The following is a 22800-nucleotide window of genomic DNA, read 5'->3' as shown; positions in this document are numbered from 1 at the left end:
AGACCCAAGATTGGCTTTGCTTCCTCCACTGTTATTACTGACTCACAAGATTAAGGTTTTCAAGGCTTGGTGCTAAATGCAGAGAGATCCTGTCACTTCATTCAGTAGTTCTAGGTATCTATTAACTTTATTTCTATATAAAACCACCGTATTTTGATAGGAAATTTAGTTGGAGCCTGGCTTATGAAAAGGACACTCCTGTTTTCATTCCTGTGCTGGTAATTAGCTCTGTGTCTTATTTTTGTTGTGTCAAGCACACTACCTAAACCAAGGCTGATGACTCAGTTTTGCCATATGTAAAAAGGGCACATGGGGTGAGGCAAGACTTCATTAATGTGGATAGTCTTTCAGTCCTTGGATAGGGAAGTGGAAGTGCTGTTCTGATGCATTGTAGCTGTAAAAATAAATGTACCCAAATAGAAGTGCATAAAATGCGTTTGCTGACCATTCATTTGAACATCCATTAGGTCATCCTGTGGTGAATGGAAATATTCTTCTTTCCTGGAGACCACACCAAAGGAAAAAAGATGCACATGGCATCTGCCATAATAATAACTCTGTGTTACCACTGGCTGCCCCATTGCAGGGCACTGGGCTGGGCAGTTTTAATCATTCTCCCTTTTTTCATTGTTTTACCTGTGTGGTGCTTTAATGTGGGAGTCTTTTGCTTTTCCTGAGCCAAAGTGGAAATATTTATTTAACGAGTTGTAGCAGATTTTTATATGCAGAGTGGTAGAGTTGGGGAGCATGACTCACAGGAAGTAAAAAAGATCAACAAATTCAGTGTGTTTAACCATTTTGATTCCTCCCCATGGTCCTTCTCATTTGGGGGAAGGGGAGGAAGAGGAACAAGAGGCAGAGTGTCCTATCCCACATTCCAGAGACAGCTCTGCCTGATGCCCTCTGTCCTGACCCAAATCCTAGTGATAAGCAAACAGGGGTCTTCTGGAGTGCCTCCACTCAGGCACTTTCAGTGGTGCTCACCTTCTGTGGCTTTGAAGTTTGTCTGCATGGCCAGAATGAGCTTTTCCTGTTACTGACCCAAGATAAAACATTGATTTTTTTTTATTTTATTTTTTTTAATTACATGTAATCAGAATAAAGTAGCTGCTGTAGTAGGTTATACTTTTTAATTACAGATTTTAATGTTGAGACCTGCAGGATCTGAGTCAAGAGGCTGTATCTGGACTATTTTAAACATGGGGCTCAAAGCCAGAATTGATACATGTTCTACTTTTTAAAATGCAAGTCAAAGCCTGGACTGGCTTATATTTCTAGGGCAGAAGTTGAAATAATTAAATTGCAGCAGAGCACACGATATGTGTGTCTTTGAAGATCATGGTAAGAAAATATTCCTTGGTAATATACAGTAGCACTTTTAATAACTTCCCTGTCCTGGATTGTTTTAGATGTGTGGAGCCAGTTGGGAAATGTGCATTAGCATTGCAAGTTGCCATCTGAGTGACAACAAACAACTCCTGCTGTTGGAATGCTAACAACGACAAGTCATTTGGTACAGCCATTTGCCAGTTTAATGGCTTAAGCAGCTTAGTTTTAATTAAACAGCAGCTTCTGTGTATGATATCAGAGAAAATAATGTTCTCCTTACAAGCTGAGTTGTTTAGTGTTGTCCTCAACTTGCTGGAGATACCAACAGCCTCTCTGTTCCAGCATTCAGCCGGTGCATTGTCTGCCAGTTCATGTGCAAAATTCGTTTGCAGTAAAGCAAACAAACCCTTTTGGGGTATGGATGAGACTTAATCTGTTAGTTACATGCAAACTCAGCCTTGCCTTGGTGGCAGGAGTTGTTCTTTGGGTGGGAAGAGCTCCATCCGTGGGCTAAAACTGTGTTTCCTCACAGAATGTGTAAGTTGGGAGATCCTTCACCCCTCTGCCCAAGGGCTGTAGGAGTAAAGGACTGGAAGCTTATTGATTAAGGGGTAAAATTCCTGCCTGGTGTCAGAAGGTTCACCTGACATGAAGACAAAGTGACTGAAGTGTTCAAAGACAGTGTGGACAGGGCTTGGAGCACCCTGGTGTAGTGGAAGGTGTCCCTGCCCATGGCATGGGGTTGGAACAAGATGAGCCTTAAGATCTGTTCCCACCCAACCCATTCTAGGATTCTGTGCTAATCTGTTGTAGGAAGAGTCAGGGTTTTGGTGGTCTATCTGAAGTTAATTTCATAGAGAGTGACAGTCAGGAAAAGCAGTCATGTCCTTTGCATTTCACTCCCTCGTACCTGAAATCTAGAAACCCACTTTTGTGCTGGAGGTGACAACCTTGTCTTCAAGAATCATTTTGCAGGTTGCAGGATGAGAGTTTGGTGGGGAGTGACAGAGGAAGGTGGCATTGCTACTTGCAGACACAGTTCCTGTTCTGAATCAGGCTGCCTTTCAACTGCTGTCTTTTCAGAAAGCTCATTTTAGTCTGCAAGGAATATGTGGTGTGGGCTCACTGTATTCCTTGGCTGGAGTTCCTTTCTCGAAGAGAATGATGTAAATGTGAACTTCTGCACGGCAGGTGAGGGTCTAACACTTGGACTACTTAAGATTAGACCTGTGACGTCACATGTAGACAACTGATTATAAACAGCCTGGGTTTCAGAGCTGTTCCTTTTGATTTCTGGTATTGAAAATCTCAGCCACAGCACTGGTTTTGGTGTTACCTGGTCCCTCTGTGTGCTAAGAGCCGTGAGCTCCAAATAAGTTGAGGTGCTTTGCAGGAATTTTCCCATCTTCTTTATTTCTCCTCTTCATTTCCCAACCCTTCCCCTTAAGTCCTCACATACCTTTGTATCAGTGTGGCAGTTTATGCAAAACCTGTAATTCTGATGTTACGCCCATGAGAACAAAAATAAGGCAGCCACCAGAGGTTTTTGGAGGTTAAGAAGGTCATAAAAACTCAGAATGCACAAGTTTAGCTCAAGTTATGCTTATTGGGGCAAGTATTTCACATCTTGAACTAGAACCTCTTGAGACTTGGTACAGCTTAGCATTATCTGATTTATTTAATCACATTTCCATGAAATCAGGTATATTCATCAACAGAGAACATTGTGAGCAAATTGAATGAAACCATTACTCAACACAATTTCTGGCTTTGGTAGTAGAAAATATCCTGTAAGTTTTAGGCAGCAGAGCTGCTGGTTTTAGCTCAACAGCAGATCATCCATGAAGGAAATGAGGGCCAGAAGGCAACTGCTGCCGGTGGCTTCTCCTGTCTTTCCCTGCTGGATAAATGGGTGCCCAGAGCCTTGAGGACAGTGCTCATTAGCCCCTGGCAGCGGGAGGTGCCTGCTCAGAGGCAGGAAGGAGTGACCTGTGCTGCTGTTTGTGCAGGGAGATAAGTGATGGGGGCTCCATGTGGGCATGTTTGGAGAAGGAAATGGTTCCGTGTGTTCGGTGGGGCCCACCCTCCTCCCACCCTCTTCCCACCCTCCAGCATTCCGGTCTTGGCCACATCATGTGCAGATTGAGGCAGAAAAGCCCTTGTTTCTCAAGCATCTTGAACCTGTAACTGGTGGCCACTCAGTTCCGTCTACAGGAACTTCTTTTAGTGGAATAAAATAAACAGCAAATGAGTGTTTGTTTACAAGTCATGGGTGAATGGGTGGATTTCTATGCTCCTCTTTTATTAATTATTTGGGGGAAATGCTGTTGGTTTATTAAAAGCACAATTGTAGTCACAGCGAGGGGGTTGGGGTTAAAGTTGTATTTTATAAAATTGTTGGCAAAAAATACACACACAAAGTGGCCCATAGTAAATAATCAGCAGTTTTGGTAGTTATTCCACTCTGCAGTCACTTAAATTCATCAGCAGTCTTTCCTTGGCTTTGCATATGGATGAATGTCTTGAAGTATGTTGTGACTTCTTGTGCAAGATAGAAAAAAAAATCACCCATCACGTCTCATTCTTACAAGAGCAGTAAAGATACAACGTTGTTGTTGTAATCATGAAGGTTTCTGGTGCTCCCAAATTGTGCATTATTGGTTTTTCATCATCTTGGTAAATCAAGGAGATGTTCTTGTCACCAGTCACAAAAGGAAGGTAATACAGAGCCTTTCTTTAATGCCATGTGCTTCAGAGCTGATGTTATAAAACAGTTTATCCTTTTTTTTCCCAGAGCTCTCTACTTTTAAGGGCTTTGTTTTGCACGCTGCTGCAAATACATTTGCTGCCTGCATTAGTCATTTACAGTACTTAGATCCTGCAACTATTAAATTGTTAACATTTGGAGCCAGCTGTAATTATCTTTTATTATTATTATTTTTAATGGGCATAATGCTTTCTTTCCTCTCCAGCTTTCCTCAACATTTGAGGGATCTTTAAGGTATTCTAACACTGGAGCAGCATCTTTGATTCCTGTTTACACTGTTTGTTTTCTTATCTCTTTAAAATACTGTGCTCACCAAGGATTTTTTGTCTGCCTGAAGTTTTTGTTTCCCTTGAGTGTCTAAAATGGATACCCCAGGGAAAAACACACTTGAAGGTAAGGTCCTAATCACCATCTTCTGAGACTGCTTTGCATTCAGTGCCTGGGAGAGCTGCACACCCACATGGAGCTGCTCTATAAACCTGATGCAAATATCAGTTGATATAATTCCTTGTTGGTTTTGATACCTAAAACGATAAAAGAAATGGTGGTTACCAACTTTTATCACTGGCTGTTCTACTAAATGTTCTTTTCATCCATGTTCCAGTTAGGAACAGAGGGTTTTCTTTCACTTTTATGTAAAGGCCTGGAAGCCCTTAGTTTAACTATTAGTTTTTCTTATGCCTTATTTGAATTTTTCCATATCTGAAACCATAAAAACTGCTTGACTTCAGTATTAATGGCACTCTTTATCCCAGTGTTTATTGTTTGGTGGGGAAGCTGGAGGGAAGGAAAGATGATCATGTTGATGGTGATGTTGTTCACGTGTGGGGGACTACCCCTGTACAGGCATTTCTTTGAGCTTCTAATTAAGATCCTGTGGATCTCAGGGATGCAGGAAGGCTCCCAGCTTTGCCATGTGGCCAGGCAGGCTGTGCTGGTATTAAGTGAGCTCTGTGCCAATGGTCTAGATCAGTGATTTTCTATTTGTTCTGCAAATTCCTGCAATTCCACTGGTTATTGCTAAGAAATCACAGTAATAACTGTGAAAGGCAACCAGTCATAAACTGTAAATGTGCTGTACTGATGTTTCATCCTCTGATGGAAAACTCCAGGTAGTCTGGAAGTTAGGAAGGTCAGAAATGACTCTTGGAGATCCCCTGGTGTATAACTTTTAGCTGGGACTCGATCCTTTTAACCCTGTGGATATCTGTCCATGGGACAGCAGTGACTTCCTTGCCTTTCCCCTCTTCATTGCCTTCATTCAGTTGTGGTCGTTGTGATAGTTTTAAATATACAATATCTTGGTGTTAAGTATGTCAGACCAGCTTAACTCATCAGAAAACCATTTCAGCAGAGGGCTTGTAGCTGATAATGGGTGTACTTTTGCCCTCTTCCCTAAAAGACAGTGGCCACTAAATATAGCAGTGCGAGCTATTTTTTGATTATGTAACATCTCTATCTGTCTGTACTCTGATTAAATAATCTATTTTCTTGGCAAAGGAGTGCAAGTTAATTTTCTGTTATTGATCAAAAACATATTTTAGCTTTGATACAAATGACTTATTTGTCTTGCTGCCTGTTGGATTGATTTTTGTCACCCTCGTGTCATCAGTGATGCTGTGGCAGAGCCAGGAAGGGAGCTGGGGATGGTGAGACCTGCCAGGCACGTGCCCCTTCTCACCCAGGGCAGTGTTCAACAGTCTCCCTGTGCAGTGTGTGGTGGATAAGCCTTTTTCTCTTAACAATTTTTGTTCCTGTTCTTCAGTCAACATATTGTCTGTGTTAACTAAACTGTTATTATTTTTTATTTATCATTTCCACACACATTTTTCCTAGTTTATTCCTGTTCCTTTGTACCTTCTACCTTCATAGCAGTGGGATTGTGGTAAGGTTAGCTGTACCAAATACCCTACGTGGCCAGGGCCTGTGGAAGACTTAATTATTGTCCATTCCTTGGAACAAATTTAAGAAAAAAACTTTGTGGGTTGAGTTTGTGAGCTTTACAATGTATTCATGCATCCTACCTATACAGAGCTCCCCTCCCACACCTTTTATTTCTGTTATAACATCAAATAAACCTAGTTGCACACTTGAGCCTATGGCCTGGGAAGGTGGAAGTGCAGGGAAGGCAATGGGGGAAGGAGGCAGAGCCATGTGCAGCCAGTGAGTCTGGCCCCATCCTCGCTGTTTGTAAAACACTTCAGAGGCAAAGTGAGGTTCCCTGGATTACTGATTTACTGCTTGAGGCCATAAAAGGAGCTGAGCCCAGGGAAAACAGCAGGAGACTAAATAAGCTTTATTTGGAAAGTTTCAAACTTTTGCACATACGGTGCAGGAACTGATGGCACAAACTGTCTGCTTTGGGGAAAAGAAGGGGAAATTCCCCTGCTCCTGTGCCTGTGTACAAGTTCATGTTCCAGCAAAGTACCCACAGATTCAGAGATTTGAGACCTGGGCAGGGGCTGTCACACCTGGGAAATGTGGGTGCTGCAATGGGGGAGCAGAGTGAAGTGGAGGTGGGACACCCAACAGGGTTCTGGGCTCACCTTTACACCTCCCCAGGTCAGGGGATGGCAGGGAGGGGTGTTTGGCACTGAAGGTCTAAACAGTCTGAAACTCTCGTTAAGCAAATGCTGGGTTTGTGGCTCTGAGACCACTTGGTTACAGAATTAGCACTGCATCAAAAACCAGGCAGATCCAAAGGGTCAGTCAGCACTGTCTTACCTCCTTTCTCTGCTACAGCTGTTTGTTCATGTAGGAAGGATGGTTTTCATCCACTGAAGAGGCTTTTGATATAGCAGAAGTGTTGAGGAATTGTCATTAGCAACAGAAAACCAATATTTCCAGTTCAAATTCCCCTTCTGTAGAAACATTAAACCAGTTATATTAACTGTTGAAACAGAATAATCAAATAGTTCCTTACTGCAGACTACAACATTAGTCAAGCCTGAAGCTGTTTTACTTCAGCAGTATTTTAAAGGCAAAACAACTGTTGCAAGGGAAATAAAGAACTTGAAAAGTGTTTCTGCAAGTAATATTGTAAAAGGTTAAATTAGAAGACTGTGCGCTTTTGTCCTCCAAGGGCTTGAAGTAGTACCTGGTGGGGTTGAGTTTTGCCACGAAGGATTATTTAAAGTAATTTTGCTGTCTAATATATATCCAGTTTCAATTCTGTGTAGACAGGCAATCTGTCAGTCATATTAGTGAGCATCCCTCATAATCCAGTACAACTGGAGGCTTAAGTTGGGAAAGAATTGAGCAGCTTTATATATTCAGCAAAGATTTAAAGGTAAACCTGCTGACTGGTACAGGAGGCTCGAGTGAAGCCAACGTTAACCAGCTCCTTGACCAACTCCTGAGGGCAGCTGGGGGTCAGCCTGCTTTTTGGGTGCCCCACTGGAGTGAGAGCCAACCTAGAGAAGGGAAGGGAGAGAGAAGAATGCAGTTCCTTCATCTGAAGACCAGGAGCTTGCTCTGCGTCTCAGGCATCTGTCCACGTTCTGTGGTAATGAACTGGTGCTTGTGCAGGTTTAGACAACACCAGTTCTCCTCCTGGGTTGTTTTTCTCTATTCTATGGTCTCACATTCCCTGCTTTGTTTCTTTCCACCTGTTTTTTTGCTGCTTTGTCACTCAGGTCAGCAGGATTGATGCTGTTGAGAGCTATAAACTGAAACAGCAGAGCACTGGCATGATTGCCATTTGACAGAACTGGTGTTTCCATTCCGAGCAAAGCTGGGACAAATTGGGAACAGAGAAAAACCATGTTGGTAATTGGACACATTATTATATAGACAGCAATCATCCTGGCTGTTGATCTTCAGCATAGCTCATGGGAAAGGTAAAACCTACTCAAAATGTAGAGTAAGCACATCTCTATCATGCTATCTGCTATTTTAATTCCATTTATTGGATGGGAGGACATCAATTACCTGTATCAGAGACCATGTAATGCGATTTTCTTGGATAGCCAGAAGGAAATACTTACTTTAGATGATAGCAGAGAATAGTCACATCACCTATATTCATTGCTAAACCAAAAGCATCTAAAACACTTCCCCAAATACATGTCCCACTTGAATGCTGTGTTCCTGCAGAGTCAACATTTAGCTTTTCCTTTGCACAACTTGCATGTCCCTTTCACAGATAAAGGACAAATAAAACAATGCCTACTTTGTTGTCCATCACTGATGCTCCAGGTGCATTTGGCAGTGTAGGGAAGCAGGATATTGTCATATTTGGGTGCCTGTTGGTGAATGTGCTTGGAGCAGCATGGTAAGAAGTGGGAGCTTGGAGATTATTGGCCTGGTGGACACATTCATCCTGTTTGATGCCAATAAATCATTCCAAAGGGCCTGTGGGATGTTCTCTTGCACTCCATAGTGCCAGTTACCAAGTCAGACTGGGTAGAGGGAACAGATAATTTAGAGAACTGAAGCATTTGAGCTACAATTGGAACAGGTATGGATTTCTCTCCTTTAGTCTGTGATATTTTCCCTGAAAACATTCAGGTCACTGGAGGATAACTGTTCTCCACCAGGGAGGAGCTGGTGGTGTGTCATTGCTGTGGTGGGAAGCAGTAATTTCCCCTTGATCTCTGCCTGTGGAGTGACACCTGTACATCGAATTTCTCACTGCACTCTTTGTTTTCAAACTGTTGCACTGAATGAAGACTGTGGGAAATTAGAGAAAAGCATTTTATAGGTTCTTACAGTGATGGACAAAGATACAGAATAAGTAAGGGGAAAAATTAATAGATACCTAGATTTTCCAAATACTGGGCCCCTCAGCCCTCTCTGTGGTTAAGGAGAAGAGATGCTGGGTGTCTCTGGAAAGAAGCTCCTAAAGATCAGTCTGGAATATGAATGTTGCTACAGTAAAAATTGTGAACAGTCTCCAATTGTTGAGGTTATTTTTTCTCTAAAGAAAACAAACATACAGAAATTCTGGCATTGGTGTAGTATGAGGGAGGATTGTTCATTTTTGGGTTGTAACTACTCAAAACCCAAAGTGATGTTTCAGATGTGACATGGTGATTCTAAAAAAAAAAAAATAACCCACCAAAAAAAAAATATAAAAAACCTCTCATATCTTTGCCAAGGTATTTGTGCTTATTTTTAAACTCCAGTCACATTATTAAGTAAGTTAAAATATTTGTGTGTATTTTTAGAGGATCTTTAATCAAAGCACAGACAATTCTTCCTGCTGATTCTTCAGTTTAAAGTATTGCCAATCCGATAAAATAGAATGACACTTAAGATGCCTGCAATTAGGGTTTCTAATTTTGGCTAAATTATCTATTTTAACTCCATCAGTAAAAAAAAGTAAATTGTTGCAGGTGCTCTGTCTCCAAAGTATAAAACTCTCTGTCTGTCTATCTATCTATCTATCTGTCTGTCTGCCCATCTATCTATCTACCTACCTATTATTATTGTTGTTGTTTATTTTCATATTTATTTAATATTTTTTTTATTTGGAGAAACTATTCTGAAAGAGCTTATGTGAGTTGTAGGACAGCAGTGTTAGTAAGAGTTGGTCTTTAAGGAAGCTTTTATTTTATACTTTGTTATACTTCTTTTTTTCAAGTAAGAGAAAAACTGGCGAGTTCTGCTCCTGTGCTGCAGGAGCAGAGCAGCCTGTTTGTGCATCCCCAACCCTGCATGACCACAGCCTTTATCCCTTTTTCCAAAGGAAATGGAGCTTCCACGAGCCTGTGGTGTGTTTTACTGCCAGCCTGCTTGGCCACCCGTTTGCAGTTCATCAGTTCCCCCTCCTAAATTAACTTGGAAGCTGATGGTTGACTTGGGCAGTAATTAACAGCCTTAAAAATCCACGGCACAGGGAGCTCTGGTGAAGCTTGTAGGGATTGGGAATGGAAGACAGACAAATAGCCCGTTTGAGGGCGGCAGGTTGAGGGAGCAGCAGTTCCTCTGCACTTGCAGGGTGATCAACCATGCCTGTGCTGCTGGAAAGCATCAATAACGTGTATTTCCTACAATTTGTGGGTGGGAGGTGAAGAGGTGACATTTAAGGGATCAGGGAGGGATCAGGAGGAAGCAGCAATGGGGGGCAGCTGAAGGCATGGATGGGACAGCTGATACTGTCACAGTGGGTGCTGTCTAAACAACTTTATAGGAACAATCGATAGGAAGCAGGGCTTTGTTTGGGTTGGGGCTTAGGGAGGATGTGTATTTTATCCACTGACTCGCCTCCATGTGGACCATCACAGGAAGCAGCCACAGGGTGTCAGGTAAAACTGCTCCTACCAAATCTGGGTTTACAGTAGTGCTGACTTGCTGATCACAGTGAGGGTTTGCTCACTGTGGGAATCCTGTAAATTCCAAAAAACCCCCCAGTTAAGAACACACCTGACTCCACCACTTCAGAGGCTGCTGCTTGTTTTCCTCCATCAACCAGTTCAGAGCTTCTGCTTGGAGTAAATTGGTATTGGGCAAGTCTATTAAATTTCACACAAATGATGGCTGCTCTGTTTAATTGTGTAGCAAATTAACTGACATCTGAAGCTCTGAGCAGACTGCAGAAATGCTCAACTCCTGGCAACAGGAATAAACACCCAGAGAGCAGGGTAAGGACCCACAGCCTCAAACTTCCCACCTGCTCTTCAGGGGTTGAGTTCTGGAAGTCAGTGAAGTGCAGGGCAGGTGAGAAAGTGTTGGGGTTCACAAGTTGTGGAGAAAAGTAATCCACTGTTAATAAAACAATCACTTTCCAAAATGACTTGCAAAGGATGCTTTAGATTAGGGTTTCTGCCAGTGTGGACCACAAACCCACTACTGGAATAAATTAATGGAAAGGGGTCCAGTGTCTGGTGTAGGATGCACGTTCCTCCCACTTATATTGGGATCAGAAAGAACTGAGGGGATGGAAAACCTGGGAACCAGCAGGGAACTTGCTTTGTGTGCAAGGAGAGCGGGTTTCCTAATAGAAAATCCTCTAAAGCTCAATCCAAATGTTTGGATCCTTGGGAAACAATGATTTCATCAGCAAATCTAAGTGTAGAGTGTACCCAAAAGACCCCAAATGAGGACAGTTACAGGGAGTGTAAGGTTTAATAATGCTGCTGCCTTGATGTGATTAATAAGGCTGCTGATTTCCCATGTCTTATCAGCCGACTCTAACACTGGTTTGTATATTTGTTATCTCCATTCTGCGTTGTGGTATGGGAGGATAAATAGAAATACCATGGAGGCGACAGGAAACAAAACAAAAATAATCAAACATGTTTATCACTAGAGCATTAAAATGGCTGCTGTGGCAGACACCAGATGAATTATGCAATACATAACTTAATTCTCTGGGCCACAGATGTTTCATTTTTCCTGCAAGAAGCTGATTGAACCTTGAATGACAGTTTCAGGCAGTCTTTGATTGCTCTGTGGGTCACATGCTTGATATGACCTGCATTTGAGTTGCTTTCTACATGCTGTTGCTTTATAAAACATGTAAAATTGACATCGTGTTGGCTGCTCAAGGCCAAGTCAGGAGTAATTCCATGGGTTTGATATGCTTTGTGTGCAAGGGAGGCAGAGGGAAGGGTGCCTGTGTTTAAATTCTGGTGTGTTATTGAATCAGCTGAAGTCAGGAGAGGGGAATTGCAGCGAGCTCTTTCAATTTGTACCAGGAGGCACTAGGAAATTGGGAATTTGCTGCATCTGTGTCATCTTACATTGTTAGAAAATGCTCAGAGCCGTGGTGTCGGATCAGGCAGTGACTCCTGCTTCCCAGGGCAGTGCTGGGAAGGCAGCTGGGAATGTTTGTCTAAATAGTCTCCTCTGAGCGCTTTAAACCTGAACCTGGAGGTTTTATTCCCCACCCTGAGGACTCAATCCTGAAAATCTGCTGGGTTTGTACTGGTGCTGGTGCAGAACCTCAATCTCAGGACATTCGTGTGGGTGGGATTCTGACATAAATACATCAAAAAATAAACATCAGAGAGTCTTTTCTGCTTTTCTCCGTAGCCTGTAAAGGCAGGTGAGAAGGATTTCAGCAAAAGGAACTGCAGGGATTCCTCTCTGCCTGCCAGTGCTGGGACCTGCAGGAGAACCTGCCGTACTGGAGCCCACTGCTTGTGAGCTTTCAAATTTCTCACCAGCTCTCTCAGAAGTTGGTGGAAATGGATTTTTAGGTCTGTCTAAATAAGGTGGTTTCTGCAAGTTTTAGTTCTGCAAAAAATATCTCGTGTTTCAGCACCTTCTTTGAACTCCCCTTTGGCCCACAGGATTGTCTCCAGTGGTCTGAGTTGGAAGGAAACCCAAAATAATCCAAATCTGGACACTCTTAATTACTGATTTTAGCACTACTCATAAGGCTTTGCAGGGTAAAGCAAAAACACACTGTGAAAGAGGAATGTTCACGAGAGATCTGTTCTTGAGGAGAGAAAATCTCAGTGAAAGCTGAGTAAGAGCTGTTTAAATGGAGGGTTGAACAGCCTGGGGAGCCAAGATTCATACTGGCTGTGGTGCAACATGTAAGAAAATAAAAAATATGGACCATCTATTTATGTATTAGGCTACTTTTTAATTCAACCAATAGGCCTTTTCTTGATTCCAGTTGCTTCCATTAAGTGTTCTTTGGTTTGCCATGTGTGCCAAGGTGATGTGTGTGTGTGACACTATGGGTGTTACAGCTCTTGGGTGCTGTGTTGTTATCAGTTATATATAATTCTTACTATTTCTCTTTGTGTTTTATTGAGCATATCAATTAGTGTCACTCATATCAATTTCTCTCCAGAAATGATTAAGAAAACATTGCTGATCTTTAGGAACTGCTCCCTCGTGTATCACTGGAACAAAGCTGATTTCTGTTGTCTTTAAAACTTCATAATTGCAAACATGGGTTTTGTTGGTTTTTTTTTTTAATCCTTGAAATCCTGACTTCAGCCATGAAAGAGAAAACAAAGTGCAGTGCAGGTTTTCTTGGAAAGCAGCTTTCCTACAGACTGAAAAATGTTTTATTCTGTAGGGTCTTTTCCCTCTTAACGAGCGAGATGATTCTCGTCTTGTATTGTCCAAGCGTCCCGGGCTTTACAAGCAGTTTCTTTAACCTTTTTCAATATTTGATGATCACTTGACATCTTTCAAGCGCCCAGGACCTCGTTTGTTTGAAGATCATACCTGCAGCTGGCGTGGCTGCTTGATCCTGGTGTGCTTAATGAGAAATCTTTACACGAGGTTTATTTTTTCAGCCTGAATGTGTGTGCGGCACGTGGGTGCAAGGGTGGCAGTGAAGGGAAACTGGAATTAATTATAATAAAAGCAAAAAAAAAAGATGGAAAAAACGTTGAGTCCCTCTCCTTTTTTCTAGGGGAGGGACTTGATTTAGTGGAGGATATCTGCAAAGAGGGACCTGGGCAATGTAAAGTGGACATTTCCCCGTTCCCCAGATTAATCCACGTGACGTGTGGTGTAATCACCGGAGCACCTGAACCCAGCCTTTCTTTGATCTCTCAATTTAAAGCCTTCAGTGTTTCACTGCTTAGCAGAGAGAGGATTTTTTCTTCAATTGAGTTCCTAGGAAAGGAAACACCCAATTCATTACTAAACTTGGTGGATTTATGAATCCCTGAACAGAGAAATTCTTTTACGAGGGGCCGGGATTTATATGACATTGGAAAAAGGATTATCTGATCTGAAGATCCTTAGAGGGCTGCTCTGAAAGAAAATATTAACCTATAGCTCTTGCAATTTGAAAAGTAGATTTGAGAACTTAGTAGTAAAAAGTGTGTGAGATCTTCCCCTTTGACATGCTATGCTGGTTATGCTGAAATCACTTTTTTTTGTTCTTTGTACAACCCTTCTGCCTATTACATTTCGATCTTGTATTAGCAATAAAGGGGAATTTATCCTCTATGGATGTTTGTTGGATTAGAATCATTATAAATTCTAAAAATGCCTAAACTGTGTGTCCAGTAATACTCATAAAGTGCAAGAAAAATAAAATTAGTGGGTTTTTTAATATTACTTTCTACCAGAAACTTTCTAAGAGCTTCAAAGAAAATGTTTGGTGGTTCTTTCTTTCCTAGAAATTAGGCAACAAATTACAGGCACCTTGACGTGGTCACTGAGGTGCAGATTAGGTGAGGGCATCTACCAGAAGAGCTGAGGAAGAGATTTAAATTTGGGCAGGAAATTTGTCATCCTGTTTTGCTTAAAGAAAAAATAGAATTGAACATTTAGATGCTGGGATGCTCTTGTGCCCTGAGTGAATGCCGTGATCATTGGGCTGCAGGCAATTCTGCCATTGTGTAGTGATCCAGAATTACTTCCCAGACCCAGGAACCTTCCCTGATAAAAATTTTATTGAAACCTGAAAAAAAAAATTCAGTGCACTTCTTCTTTCCCCCCTCTTTTTTTTTTCTTCTTTTTAGTGCTTTGGCCCTTCTCCTTCTTTTCTTCCCTTCCCAAATGCCCCAAATAACTCTTCACATTTTGTGCCAGCCAAGTGCTGGGTTATACTGCCTGTAATTTTAAGAGGCTGAGCTGTTTACCTAATTTGGCCAAAATCTGCTCAGTGACGATCACAGATATACGTTACAAGGAGGGTTTTTCTTTTTTCCCTTAATTAAACATAAATGCACATTAGTTGATAATGTCTGCTTTTAGTTTGAAATTGCCTGCCTAAATGCTTGGGTAATTAGAACGTTTTAACAAGCCCCACTGGCTCCATAGTCCAGTTTGCTCTGACTAGTAAACTTTTACATGTTTTTAAAGAAAACAAATGTGTGGGAAAAAATGCTGTTTGTTTTTTGCCAAACCAAAGTATTAATCTGCCCTGGTAGAGAAGTTTCTTGGCCACGCCACTGACTGCAATTTCCAAAGTGTCATCTGTATTTTTCAGTTCTTCCATGTATAAAGAATCCAACAGCAGTTTCCTTCAAGGTTGAGTAAGTTTGAATCTTTAGGGGGCTGTAGCCACAAGATTTGGCAAGCCATTCACTTGTCATGTTAATAAAAAAGGAATTGTTTCTGCCTCTTTAAGCTAAATGAAGGAGTTGGATCAACTGGATTTTAATCATAAAGTCCAGATTCTTCTTGCTTGCTAGTGAATAACTTCATGGTGTTCAGGGGTTTCATCCAATTTAATTTTATTTAGAAGAAGAACTGAGCTTCTTCCACGTTACCCACCCTTGAATTTGCTTGCTTGTTATGCTGTTCAAGCCTAATCCGTTATCTTGATCTCGAAATGAAAATTGAGCCTTTCTGCACTTTTTATTTCCCATAAGCAATTGAATTGAAAAGTGGGGTGGTTTTGGTTTTTTTTCCAACTCCTTAAGTTGTTGTTTATAGGTGGCATGTTAGCTTTGAGGGCTGTTTCATGACTGGTAAAAGCTTATGTCTTGTAAAATCTATAGCTTTTAATGCATTTTGTTTCTCACTTCAAACACAGTACCAAGAGAAGAAATAATGGAATATTTCATGGTCATGCTGCTTTAACAGTTCAGATTCTTTTTACTTGGTGCTGCTGATTCTTTAGCTCCAAATGCTTGAGCTTAAAATTTGATTTCCTGAATTCCTTAGTCTGAAAACGTGGAAACTTAGGACAAGCTGTAATACACCCTGAAGAACTCTCTTGCTTACATGATTACCCTTCCTCTGCACAGAGACTGTAAGAAACTAGATCAAGTGAATGATTATATTATCTGTGAAATGCAAAAACACAGGGTAGATAATATTTGTTCCTGAAGACAGCTCTTCCCCACTCTTTCTCTCTTGATCTGTTTTAGTGTTAAGAAAGTATCACCCTTGACCAAACCCTGATTAATGTTAGGTTGCAATGTAGAAATCTGATGCAAACCACCAAAAATATTAGTGTATTTTAACAAAAGGTCCTCTTGTTACTAATTACCCTCATTCTCTGTATCTGCTTGAAGAAAGACAGAACTTTGGGAGGTTACTCCTTGCCTTCAGCTCTTGGAGTGAAGGGGAACCAAGGCACTCACAAGAGACCAAGATGTGTGTTGCTTCAGGAACAAAGAAAGTTCAAAGTAAAATCATCAGATCTCTGGTTCCTATAACTGAGTTTAGTTCACATGGGATGATTCTGGGCAGAAATTTAGGGGCAGTATAACTATGGATTTGCTGAAGCATTTTAAAGTAAAACAGAAGAGATTTAGATGGAATATTGGGAAGAAATTCTTCCCTGTGAGGGTGGGGAGGCCCTGGCACAGGTTGCCCAGAGAAGCTGTGGCTGCCCCATCCCTGGAAGTGTTCAAGGCCAGCTTGGAGAGGGCTTGGAGCAACCTGGGCCAGTGGAAGGTGTCCCTGCCCATGGCAGGGGGTGGAACAAGATGGGCTTTAAGTTCCCTTCCAACCCAAACTGTGTTGTGATTCTATGATTCCATGAATTTGGCCTTTGTTCCCTTCAAGTTACCCACCAGCTTTTCAGTGCAGACCTACAGGACAAGATGTCATCAGCCTGGAGCTGGATGGTGCTTTGCCTGGCAAGTAGTTCCATTGAGATAAAGAGAAATATTAAAATAGGAAGGGCTGAAAATGAGCAAATGTGGTGGATGGTGAATACATCAAAAATGACCTGTGTGGGACTAATTCAGTGAGCAAAGCGGAGCTGCCTCGTACCTGACAGGTCTGAATTCAACACGGTGCTTTGTAAACAATAAATCAATGCAGGTTGTTTCTGTGAGTGCATAAAAGGTGTGAGAACTGTAATTTATTTTATAATAAATACTTGTGCTGAGCAAACAGTGAATGCAGCTATTAGAGACTTTCTCAAATACGTGATTTTAGGCTGCTGAGTGCCAGCTACTGATGTGGTAGTTGAGCTTTTAAAATGAAAAGCCTGAATTCCTTTTGAAGATTCTCCTGAATGCTGTTGACACTTGTGCTGGGAAAGAATACAGAGTAATTTAATTCATTACTTTACTTAAAGATAACGCTTATAGTTGCAGCATTACCCTCCATTGGTGTACAGACTGCGAGGCTGGAGGTGTTTTGCTCGAATTTTTTGGAGATGTTACATCCTTTTATTAGGAGTGCTGAAAAGCTCGGGAGAAAAAAATGTAGGAGGGAGAGGGGAGTTCAGGATCAGTCAGCTGGTGTGTCTGGATACAAGGACAAAGGGACAATTTTGCCCTTGGCTACAGTTTGACACTTCTACTAGATTCAGTCAGAATTATCTGTGTGTGCTGAAGGGCACAAATGTCATTTTTATGGTGTTCTATATCCTCAGTTGCTTTTTTTTGTAATTGGCTGCGGATCCCAGTGCTGTAATAGAGCTCTTAAATCCTGACCCCGGCCGGAACAGCTCACAAATACCAGTATTAACACTTCTGTCCATTTGAAGTGCGGGGTTGTCCTGAGTCCTTCCACCTTATTTTTCAGGCACCATCTTGTGTTTCAGCCTGTTTTACTGACAGCCTCCCACCTTTCTACTGGCTTGGGGTGCTCCTCTGCTTTACTGCTCTTGGTCTCATCTCCCCTTGGTCCACTGGCCTCGGGCATCCCTTTGTTCCTTCCCTCGCTCCACTGTCTCCATCAGTTTTCCTACCCTTGGCTCCTATTCACTAGCTGAGGGTCCTTGGATGGGTCTCAGCCCTCTCACATTATACCCCTTCATGCTCATCTTTTCTCCATCAGTCACCTTCTTTTCTGCTGAAAGAAGAAGTGTTTCCTTGCCTGGAGTGAAACCCCACCCTTCTGATCCCAAAGCTCTTCCTCTCCCCATACGAGGCTCTGTGCTTCTGAGTCTTTCACTCTCCTCAGATTCTTCAGTGTTCCAGACCTTTGGCTGATACCTGGCACCCCCTGTTTGAGAGGAAGGGCAGGGATTTTATTCTTCAAACCCTACAGAGAAGGGAGCAGAAACAGGATTGGCTGGAGCTGTGGCCGGTGTGCCGGGGTGGGACATTCCCAGCTCTGATCTGGGAGGCATGTGACATAATCCAGACATCATTTACTGGCTCCATATAACCTGAGGCATTCACACATAAATTCAGCCTGAATGCATAAGCTTGTATAAAGAGGATCCCTAAACTATCCTGGCTAAAAATATTTGGGAAATGCTGGGAAGCATCTTTTTGGTGCATTAGGATGCTCTCTTCCCTCTTATCTGTTACAGATATACAGAGGAATGGGGGTCATGGTCTTAGGGATGTGTGTTCCATGGGAAATACTGTAATTTTTATGGGTCCATTAATAAGTATTTTGGGCCTAGAGTCTAAAACAAAAGATGTTTTACAACTACAGAGGCCAAAGAGATGGAAGGTGTTATTGCAGGCTGACATGAATTTGTCCAGGTTGGTCCCTGGACTGCTCCCTTCAATCCTTCTTTGCCCAAACACTGGTTGTTCAGTTCAGTAAGTAATGGCCATTATTTATTATTAATTCAAAACATCCTGTGCAGGATTTTTTCCCATTGTAAGAGCACATTAGCTTCTCCTGCCCAAGAAAACACATGTTAATCTGTTTTCCATTATTGTCCAGAAGATTTTTTCAGAAGGCAGTTCATGTTGCCCCGACAGCATTAAAGGCTGTAATTAAAAATAATTTTCCATTAATTTATATACATGCACATTTACTTATTATGATCTTTTACTGCATTTCCCTGAGTGTACACACAGAAATCTAAAATACTGTTGAAGAGTAAGTCAATATTCAGTGTAATGATCCAGTGCCAGAACCCTGACATACTTCAATTAATGATCTTTCCTAACAAACACCTGCATAGGGAAATGGATCTTCTGTGGGAATCAGCACAAAAATGAACCCTGACTTTTCTGCATGGGCAGAGGAAGGGAATTCCAGCATTTCACAGCTTTTACTGATAATGATCTGCTACAGATTAAAAACAAAAACCAGACATTATGGTGTTGGCAGATTGCAAAAGGACTCGCTGGTAAAGCTGCTGTTCAGAGGAGATGAGGACAGTGTTTATTGCTTCCATATGGTCCAGGGATACAAGACAGGCAAAATGTCTGGGGAGAATAATATGTCTTATTATATTGATACAGAACATTCTTGAGGTCTGTCAGCCCTGTTCCTGGTACCTTTCCCAGGTGAGAGCCTGAGTGGGAAATATTTGCCCATGATTCAGCATGAAGATAAGAAAAGATTGCTTAAGGGTTGGCTCCATTTGTGTGAGTGAAGTATTAGAAATGCTGATGTTTAAGGGATCAGGTCTGGGAGCTGCCACCTAACACTATTTTTCCTTGACTGTTTGTATAGTTTTCAACCCTTTGACTTTCTTATTCAGCTTTGCAAAGTGCATTAAGAGTCTAAATTTAGAGTTTGATAAATCTGTGTCAAAAAACCTCTTTTCCGCATAATGTAAAATTAAATTTCTTGGTCTCTTTGACCTCCTGATACTTTTTTTTTAGCCAAATTTAGAACCAAACTTCCAGGCACACTGAAACAGAAGAGTAACAGGCTACTTTTGTGTATGTGTATATGGGTAGTTGACCAAAGAACTGCAGACTTTGATTTTCCATATTTATCACTTGTGAAACACCTTTATGTGTTGGAAAGATGCCACTGCTCTTGTGCAGAATTTTGGGGAGTAAGACCTTCAAAGATCAAATTAATATGCTCAGATATTAATATGCCTATCTCATTGCAAAAAGGGAACAGGCAAAGGAATTGGAGACTTGCAAACCAGTCCACTGAGCTGAAACCCAAGAGGATTCTACCAGTCAAAGGATGAGCTGATCAGTCCTACTGGGTCCTTTGATAAATAAATATTGAAAATTGTTATTGTTTGTGTGAATGTTGCAATTGTTACCGTGTATAAACTTGTATAGCAGGTGTTCTCCATGTGATAACAGAACTTCTGCTCTCTTGTTCTCCCAGGGCTGATGAAATCGAGATGATCATGACAGACCTTGAAAGAGCAAATCAGGTAGGATTTTAAATGAGCCCTCCATAAAATTCTGAGTGTGACTTTGATTTTTCTCTTTTAATTCTCTTTTGGATTTCATGACAGTTCTTTTATATGCACTTAGCAGTCATAACTATGTAGAGTAAGAAAATATGCAAATTTAGAGCAAAATACAGCTCTTTAGGGATGCTCTGCAAGGATTGTGTGCACAGTAGAGTAGTGCTTCCCATATATTTACCTTCTAATAATTTAAACTTACATTTCCCACTGTAGTTATTCTTGGCTTTATGTTTCTAAATCCATCATGCTGGTCCCTACTCAGACATTCAAGTGACTGGTTTACCCAAATTAAAGAGCCTCTGCCCTGTGGCTGTGGCAGGGCTGCAGCTTTTATGGACTTCTCCAGAGTTTTCTTTTCCCTTCCTTTTCTGATATGTTTTATTGGTGCATTCATTTTTAGCAAGGGTTGGATCAGACTGTACCATGTAGGACAAGGAAGGAATTAAGTCATTTGTTCCTGCAGATGCGAATTTGCAGATGCTAATTTGGCATAAATGTCCCTCCCACGATCCCTTGCAGGGCACACACTCCTGACAAAGTGGCACAATCATAGGGTACTTCTTAAGATAATAAGTTTTTTAAAAATCCAAACCCAACACCCAAGCCAAGTGCCCTTCTGGTGCAGTCTATGCTTTGAGTGGCTGTTTGAGGTGATGAAGGAGATGTTCCTGGACAGGCAGGATTCACAGGTGACACACGCAACGGGTGGTGGTTTCACAGAGGGAAACCTCAAGCAGGCATTTGCTTATCAGTGACATTCATTAAACCCTCTGTCAGGTAAGATCAGAGATTACAGTCTTAGATCTCTCAGGTTATGGATTTATAATCCTGCTGAACCTTACCTAAGAGCAGCTCACTTCCAGGAGGAATTGTGGCAGCTCCTTCCCCTCCGTGTGGTCCTGCTGGGTGCCCTGTGCTGTCAGCAGTGGTTGTGTGAGCCAGACCAGGCCACTGCTGCTGTTGAAAATGAACCCCCTCCTCCAGCTGCTGTTTGGTTTTGCCTTTTTCCTTTTGCCAGATCAGCTTTCAGCCCCCACCCTCCCCTGGTGCAGCTGTCAAGTCTTGCAAGTGTCTTGGCCTTTACATTAGTTCTTGGTAAACTGGACAAATACAAATCACAGAATCATTTCCACTGGAAGAGCCCTCTGTGATCATCCAGTTCAACCATTAACCCGGCACTGCCAAGGCCACCACTAAACCATGTCCCCAAGTGCTACATCTTTTAAATCCTTCCAGTGATGAGGACTCCACAACTGCCCTGAGCAACCTGTTCCAGGGCTTGACAACCCTTTTAGTGAAGAGATTTTCCCTAATATCCAATCTAAACATCTCCTGAAGCAACTTGAGGCTGTTTCCTCTTGTCACCTGGGAGAAGAGACCAACTCCCACCTACACCCTTCTGTCAGGGAGTTGTACAGAGTGAAAAGGTTCCCCCTGAGCCTCTTTTCTTCCAGACTGAGCCTCCTCCAGCTCCCTCAGCTGCTCCTGCTGCTCCAAACCTTTCCCTAGCTCCATTCCCTTCTCTGGACACACTCCAACCCCTTAATGCCTTAATGAAGCTCTAAGCAGATTTGTAGGTTGTTGGGTTGATTATTTAGTCAGTAAAAGCAAACTGGTGTTTGCACAGTGGGTTTTTAGTTCTGTCAAAGAACTTTTGTAGGCTGCATTAAATATTTATTAAAGTGCTAGTAATTATTTGGAAATATGTAGACTTTTTAGAAATGATGTAGGTGTTAAAGATGTTTTGGTAGAATTATTTTGTGATTTTTGCAAAAGCACTACATTTTGCCAATGTAGCAATGACTTACCAAGTAGGGTTTGGGTTTTTTTTCCTCAGAGTAGAAAGGGGGTTGTAGTTAAAGAATAGGTATTTCTGATTTCCCCACTGCCCCACTAAAATCGATTGTGTATGTTTATACAGAAATGCTATTTTTCTGTCTAACTGGAACAAAGCTGCAATGTGGTTTGGTTTTTTTTTACTTTATTGTGGTGGTTTTGTTGTAATTAGGTAAAATTTATAACTGCTTATGTACATAACCCTTTCTTTGGTTGTAATTCAGCAAAAGCTGGATCTGTACATTAACATCAGTATGCAGTTCATCTGAGCTGTTGTAAAGCCAAAAGAGAGGATTCTGTCTTCCCTTTCCCCATCTGCTCCTCCTCTGCCTCCCCCTCCAGCTTCTGCAGTCCCATCCCCTCCCAAAAAGCAGCTCTTGCAACTGGGGGACCTTTCACTGAGTCCGGTGAGCTCAGTAAGTGCAGATTTGGGATGAAGGGGCCAAGTTTGTTTTCTGTGGGTTTAACAAATGTAGGCAGCTCAACAAACCATGGGAGAGGCCGCAGTGCCAAAATCAGAATCATGGAATGGTTTGGGTTGGAAGGGCCTTTGAAGCCCATCTTATTCAATCCCCTCCCATGGGCAGGGACACCTTCCACTAGCCCGGGTTGCTCCAAGCCCTGTCCAAGCTGGCCTTGAACACTTCCAGGGATGGGGCAGCGACAGCTCCTCTGGGCAACCTGTGCCAGGGCCTCACCACCCTCACCGGAAAGAATTTCTTCCCAATATCCCATCTAACCCTGCCCTCTGGCAGTGGGAAGCCATTCCCCTTGTCCTGTCCCTCCATGTCCTTGTCCAAAGTCCCTCTCCAGCTCTCTTTGGAGCCCCTTTAGGCACTGGAAGGGGCTCTCAGGTCTCCCTGGAGCCTTCTCTTCTCCAGCTGAACACCCCCAGCTCTCCCAGCCTGGCTCCAGAGTAGAGGGACTCCAGCCCTTGGAGCATCTTCATGTCCCCCTCTGG

The 22800-nt window shown here is 42.2% G+C and overlaps 1 protein-coding gene across 7 annotated transcripts in view; it reads left to right on the top strand.

Moving 5' to 3' along the window:
• The window catches only part of CUX1 (cut like homeobox 1), a 271238-nt gene that overhangs the window by 152064 nt on the left and 96374 nt on the right, over positions 1 to 22800 (top strand). For all 7 annotated transcript variants that reach the window (XM_027690778.1, XM_027690775.1, XM_027690776.1 and 4 more), the window contains exon 9: positions 19916 to 19964. In XM_027690778.1, the coding sequence (XP_027546579.1) occupies positions 19916 to 19964 (49 nt within the window). The remainder of the gene's footprint in view (positions 1 to 19915; positions 19965 to 22800) is intronic.

This window comes from Neopelma chrysocephalum, unplaced genomic scaffold (assembly GCF_003984885.1).
Source record: "Neopelma chrysocephalum unplaced genomic scaffold, ASM398488v2 Primary Assembly neopelma1_82, whole genome shotgun sequence".
NCBI lineage: Eukaryota > Metazoa > Chordata > Aves > Passeriformes > Pipridae > Neopelma > Neopelma chrysocephalum.
This window is presented reverse-complemented; position numbering and strand designations above follow the sequence as displayed.